Here is a 6,907-nt window from a genome sequence, read left to right as displayed (position 1 = left end):
AGCGTCCGAGGCTCGGGAGCGCGCCTGGTGGATGACAACAAATTTGTCTCGCGGCGGCGGCGGCGGCAGCGGCGGCGGCAGCGGCGGTGGTGGCGGCGTCCGCCTCGGAGCCCCGGCCGCCTCCTCGCTCACCCTCCCGCTCCCTCTCTCAGCGCCGGCTGCGCCCTCCCGAGGCCTCCGCGTCCCGGCCAGGCCTAGCGCGAGCGGCCGGGCGCGGGTGATGGGGTCTTCCTGAGGGACCGCGGCGCCGAGCCGGCATGCAGGGGCGGCCCCGGGCTTAGACCCCCCCACCACCCCGCTCCACGGCCTGGGACGCCGGCCGGGACCCGAGGCGCCGCCGCGGCCTGGGAGCCGGAGCCTCGGCCCGACGTCCGAGCCGCCGCCCGCGGCCCTCAGCCCCCGCCCGCCCCGCTGTCCGCCCTCACCATGCCGTGGCCGTTTTCTGAGTCAATCAAGAAGAGGGCCTGTCGGTACCTCCTGCAGAGGTACCTGGGCCACTTCCTGCAGGAGAAGCTGAGCCTGGAGCAGCTCAGCCTGGACCTGTATCAGGGCACCGGCTCCCTCTCCCAGGTGCCCCTGGACAAGTGGGTAAGAGCTTGGCCCCCTCGGCCATCCTCGGGGCGATCGGCACGAGGGCCCTCCGAGCCCCTCCGGGGGGACCCGGGTGTGGCTGCGCCGAGGGACGGGGCTCCAGGACTGTCACTGAGTCTGTTTCTAGCGACCCACGGAAAGCCCTGCCCCGTGGGGTGCAGGAGCCCGCGGGGGGCGGGGGGTCCCGTGTCCCTGGATGATGGTCTTCCAAGAGTGAGGCAGAAGAGGGGGTGTCAGTCGGATTGCCCAAATCCCCCAGTCATGTTGGTTTGCCCTACTGCTCGCTGTGTTTGCCTGGTCTGCCTGCGTCCATCTGGGGCATCTTCAAGGAAAGTTAGAGGAAGGCCGCCCCTGCCGGTTTGCCTGCGTTGTCTGATGATGGGTTTCCAGGCCAGTTGGTGTGCCCAGCCTGGGAATGATGGTGTGTGGCTGGCTCTAGGTAGCCGTGCTGTTTCAGTTTTGCTTTTTTTTTCTTCTTCTTCTGCTTCACGTGACAGATCGTAAAGGCAGGCGTTGCAAAAGCGCGCTGATGCTGCGATTTTCACACTTAGGTTGGTTGATTGGTTTGCTTTTTGTAAACGCCTGCCATTCGGACTTGTCGTCCAGAGGCCTGTGGCTTGAATGGCCGCTCCTGCGGGTTTAATACCGAAATGCCTGTGATTTGACCAGTGTCCAGTCCTCTCCTTCACTGTAAAGCTTAAATTAGGGCAACACCACCTATGACTCATTAATTAGTGTTACAGGGGATGAGTAAAGGTGTAGTTTTATCAGTCAGTAGGTGACGTAAAATAGAACATAACAAGGTAGTTTAAGAGCACTAGGGTGTGTGTGTGTGTGTGTGTGTGTGTGTGTGTGTGTGTGTGTTCATTCGTGTTCGTTCGTTCGTGTGGGTGTGTTCCTGTGTTCCTGTGTGTGAGTGCTAGTACTGGAGCTAGGACTTGGGTGCTATTCCTTAAGTTTTTCTCTAGGATGACATTCTGCTACTTGAGCCACAGCTCTTCTTTGGGCTTTTTGGTAGTTAGAGATAAGAGCCTGGTAGACTTTTTTTTTGCCTGGGCTGGCCTTGAACCATGATCCTGAGATCTCAGCTTCCTCAGTAACTAGAATTGCAGGCATGACCACTAGTGCCTGGCTGAAGAGCACTAGTCTGGGAAACATTAGGTCTTAGCATAGTCGAGGCTGCCACAATTAGCCCAGTGATAGTGGGCATGCTATTCACCTAAATTCAATCAACATCCACGAACTAGACCCTCCATTATAGGTACTCAATCATGTTATTACCAGAAGAAAAAAAAAACACACACAAACCAGGAAGCCAAAGTAATTGTCAATTACTCTGTCTTGCAAAGTACTGTTTAAATGTCTGTTTTCATTTCTTAGAATGTTTGCGAAGTAAGCTTCAGTCTGTTGAAATTGAACATCAAACTGAGCACCTTGCTTTTAACTCTTCCCTGTTATGAAACTGCTGGTCTCTTTTTGTTTGCTTGTTTTTCTTTGCCAATCCTGGGCTTGAACTCAGGGCCTGAGCACTATCCTTGGATTTTCTCAAGGCTAGAGCTCCACCACTTGTGCCACAGCACCACTTCTGGCTTTTTCTTTGTATGTGGTACTGAAAAATTGAACCTGGGTTTTCATGCAAGCTAGGCAAGCACTCTCCCACTAGGCCAAACTGCCCAAGTTTTTTTTATACCAGTTTGATGTATGGCCTAAGTGAGAGTGCCAGGGCTCACTTATATTAAATATTATTACATCTTACCTTAATTTGAAAATTTTAGTATAAAATGTCAAATATTCTTCTCACATCTCTATTAATCCTGTTCCAGTTTTGGTTAAATGTTCTGTTTGGAGATCATTGCCTTATGTAGGAAGTGGCAGAGGAGAGTAGATGTACAGCTTTTGCAACTGCTCTGCAATTGGAATGACTGTCTTCTGACTTCAAGAGTTCCTGTCCTAGAAGTGGACAAAATATGGAAAGGAGACTATTATGTGTGCTAGGAGGCTGCATTTAATTTTTTTTTTTTTTTTTTTTTTGCCAGTCCTGGGCTTGAGCTCAGGGCCTGAGCCCTGTCCTTGGACTTTCTCAAGGCTAGAGCCATACCACTTGAGCCTCAGCACCACTTCGGGCTTTTTTTTTTCTATGCATGTGGTACTGAGGAATCGAACCTGGGTCTTCGTGCATGCTAGGCAAGCACTCTACCACTAGGCCAAACTCCCAGCCTGCATTTAATTTTTTTTTTTTTTTTTTTTTGCCAGTCCTGGGCTGGAGCTCAGGGCCTGAGCACTGTCCTTGGACTTTCTCAAGGTTAGAGCTCTGCCACTTGAGCCTCAGCACCACTTCCAGCTTTTTTCTATGTATGTGGTACCAAGGAATCGAACCCGAGTCTTCGTGCATGCTAGGCAAGCACTTTAACCACTAAGCCAAACTCCCGGCCCCTGCATTTAATTTTTAAGTGGAAGTTCTTTTATTAATGGATTCAATACATTTATTGAGCATTTAGCATCTGGCACTGTGAGGAACTGGAGATATAGTGAACTTAGACTCTTTTCTCATAGGAACTCACTATGTCTAGGAACATAGACATTAGTAATTTGCTCTCCTGAAGCTTCTTAATTTCACTTAAAAATTTCATTTAATTGCTAAATTTTATACATGAATATGTCATAAAATTTTATTCAGTTCATGAAACATGGAGTAGCAAATGTACAGTGGATACTAGAATGTTGTTTTCTCCTTTTATATGAAAAGTGAGATAATTGTAAAGAAAAGGAAAGGTCTGAAGAATCTATAAGAAGGTATGTATTTGCTGAGTAGTTCAGGTGGCTCCACTTTTTCTTTTTTTTGGTGGGTCATGGGACTTGAACTCTGGGCCTAGGCACTGTCCTTGAGCTCTTCAGCTCAATGCTACCACCCTACCCCTTGAGCAACAGTACCACTTCCAGTTTTCTAGTGGTTAATTGCAGATAAGAGTCTCACAGACTTTAGTGCCTGGGCTGGCCTTGAACCTTGATCCTCAGATCTCAGCGTCCTGAGTAGCTAGGATTATAGGAGTGAGCTACCACGCGTGACAGGTAGCTCTATTTTTGATTCTAGAATTATTGAATCATATAGATATATCTCAATGGAATAATGACTTAAATGCTGCCTGAGTAGAAAAGAAGAGATCATCTAGGCCAACTAGGTTGAGAATGTTGTCCTACTATTTAGATTTTGGAATTTCACTGGGAGAACTTCAGTGTAACTTGTAATGCTACAATATTCAGGGGATTTTGCCAAGTGCATATATGACTGTGTATAAGTATAAGCTATTCATACATCTTGTACTTGGAGGAATTATAGCTTTGCGGGCATAAATGTAAATTCTTAGACTGTTGACTCTTCAAAATTATTAACATTTACCAAAATTTGTATTTGTTTTTTCTTTCTTTGGTTGTCCAAGATTCTGAACTCAGATCTTCTGCTTATCAGGCAGGTACTTTACTGCTTAGCTAATAAGGCTTCTGTCCATTTTCAGCTATTTTCCAAACTCAGAGCCTTATACTCTTCACTCAGTTTTTTTCTTTTTTCTTTTTTTTTTTTTTTTGCCAGTCCTGGGCTTGAGCTCAGAGCCTGAGCACTGTCCTTGGACTTTCTCAAGGCTAGAGCTCTACCACTTGAGCCTCAGCACCACTTCTGGCTTTTTGCTATGTATGTGGTACCGAGGAATTGAACCCGGGTCTTCATGCATGCTAGGCAAGCACTTTAACCACTAGGCCAAACTCCCGGCCCCATCACTCAGTTTTTTTCTTTCATGGCTGGCATCCTACTACTTGAACCATGCCTCACTTTCTTTTTTTTTTTTTTTTTTTTTTTTTGTGGGTCATGTGGCTTGAATTCTTCCCCACTTCCTGTTTTTTAGAGGTTAATTGGAGATGAGTCTCAGGTTCTTTTGTGCCAGGCTGGCTCTGAACCTAGATCTTCAGATCTCAGCTTTCTGAGTAGCTAAGATTACAGGCATGAGCCACCACGCCCAGCTCTCAATTTCTTTTGTGAGTTTGTGTGTGCATGCATGTTTTTCCTAATATTAATTAGAGGTAAGAGTCCTAAGGATTTGGGTAGACTTGCTTTGAACAGCAGTTCTCAGATCTTTGCTTCCTGAGTAGTTAGGGTTATAGATGTGAGCCACTCGTCCTGGATTGTGCTAGATATGTGTGAGATAGTTTTTGCTTCCCTCTAGCTCATGTGCCTGGACCACAACTGTCTATTTTAGGTTTCCAATTGTTGGTGAGATGATAGACACACCACCTTGTCCAGTTGCTTTTCACTTAGGTGGAGTCTTGTGGACTTTTCTGCCTGGGTTGCCATAATCCTCCCAATCTTAGCTTCCTATGTACTTGGTAGGTACCACAGGTGTCTGACTGTATTTGTTTCTTTAAATATTACTCTTTAAGCCAGGCACTGCTGGCTCACACCTGTATCCTAGCTACTCAGGAGGCTGAGATCTGAAGATTGTAGTTTGAAACCAGCCCTGGCAGAAAAGCTCAGTTAAGTGGAGTACCAAGACATGTGAAAGGGTATCAATGTATGTGAATTAATGCACCTTCTATCTGGCAAATATCATGTAACCCTTTTACTAATTACAATTAAAAAAAAATGTAAGTGGAGCTGTGGCTCAAAGTGGTACAGCCCTAGCCTTGAGTGAAAAGACTTAAGGACAGTACCCAGGCCTAGAGTTTAAGCATACTACCAGCATAAATAAATACATAACCTTTAATGTTACAGTACAACTTTACAAACCATTCTATTCAGTAGTTTATAAAAGCCACAAAATAGGGACAGAAAGTTTGGCCCTTACTTGAAAGAGAATTTTATCAATTTCTGTTTCTTAATTGGTTGTTTAATGTTGATCGATCCTCTTGTTGCAAAGATTTAGTCACTGCTTTTTGGAGGGGGAGGAGGTGGTTCAGTTCTGAAACTTGAACTCTGGGCCTGAGCGTTGTCAGTGAGCTTTTCAGATTAAGGCCACCGCCCTACCCTTGAGCCACAGTGCCACTTCTGGTTTCCTGGTGATTAATTGGAGATAAGAGTCTCACAGGCTTTGTAGTGCCTGGGCTGGCTTTGAACTGTGATCCTCAGATGTCAGCCTCCTGAGTAGCTAGGATAATAGGTGTGCGCCACTGTGCCTGGCGTAGTTACTGCTTTTGTACACTTATTTAAAACACTTTGATATACTTTTAATCATTTGATGAAACCAGTATATGCTCATTGCATAAAATTCAAACAGCAGGCCAGGAGTTTGGCCTAGTGGTTAAAGTGCTTGCCTAGCATGCATGAGGACCCGGGTTCGATTCCTCGGTACCACATATAGAAAAAAGCCGGAAGTGGTGCTGAGGCTCAAGTGGTAGAGCTCTAGCCTTGAGAAAGTCCAAGGACAGTGCTCAGGCCCTGAGCTCAAGCCCAGGACTGGCAAAAAAAAAAAAAAATTCAAACAGCAAAAAAGTTTATGCAATATGAAATAATAGTCCTGAATCCTATCTCTTCTACTGGTAGCAATATGGTCTGCAAATTTGAAACTTTTTATTATGAAAATATGTAACTATGTGAAGCTAGCATTTCTGAGCTTATTTTTTTGTCTTGTACAGTGAAGTGGCCCTCACATTTAGAAGATCAGGCGTGATAAATTTTTCTGTAAAAATTAATATGATTAGATCTGAAAATCAGATTTTATATGAAACTCATCAACAGTAAAATAAAATCTAACATGACTAAAGTTGGAGACAGTAGGTTGGTGGTGAAATAGGAACTGCTAGAAGAGCAGGGAGAAGGTTGAAGTTGGAATGAGGTTGTTTTACTGCTTTGATTTTTTTTTTTTTGAGAAGGCTTTGGAACATTCAGGTGGGCATGGGAAAAGGCAGAGGGACTAAAGGAGGATTGAAGTTGATAAATACCAACTATCAGAGTAGCTGTAGTGACTAAAACTGGAAGGACATGGAACAACACAAACATGACATGCAGGTGAACTCTAGCATGTTAAGCAATATGGGATTGGGGAAAAAAGACGTTGTATGAAGTGTCAAAAGCCAAGGAACTTTAGAATTTCAAAAAGCGAAATGAAGACATTTGTGAAAACTACATTACATCTGTCAGTTTATTGATGGTTAAGAGCCATTTTAAAAGAGTTGAAGTTTAAAAGGCAGATTGTAGTTTCCAGTTTGGGTAAGTAACTACTTTTAATAATAAAAGATAAATGGGATTGATGACCAGAGGGAGCCAAGTTAGGGTTACTTTATTTTATTTTTTGTCAGTCATAGGACTTGAACTCTGGGCCTGGGTACTGTC

General features: G+C 45.1%; 1 protein-coding gene across 1 annotated transcript in view; it reads left to right on the top strand.

Annotated features, from left to right (window-relative positions):
• Positions 1–109: 109 nt before the first annotated feature.
• Atg2b (autophagy related 2B) overlaps positions 110–6,907 on the top strand; it is a 78,541-nt gene continuing 71,743 nt past the window's right edge. Inside the window, exon 1 of the mRNA XM_090344790.1 lies at positions 110–588. Coding sequence (XP_090200916.1) covers positions 427–588 — 162 coding nt within the window. The 5' untranslated portion in view covers positions 110–426. The remainder of the gene's footprint in view (positions 589–6,907) is intronic.

This window comes from Megascapheus bottae, chromosome 14 (assembly GCF_031878675.1).
Source record: "Megascapheus bottae isolate mThoBot1 chromosome 14, mThoBot2.hap1, whole genome shotgun sequence".
In the NCBI taxonomy this organism is placed as follows: domain Eukaryota; kingdom Metazoa; phylum Chordata; class Mammalia; order Rodentia; family Geomyidae; genus Megascapheus; species Megascapheus bottae.
Note: the sequence above shows the minus strand (reverse complement) of the source record. Positions and strands in the feature narration are given on the sequence as shown.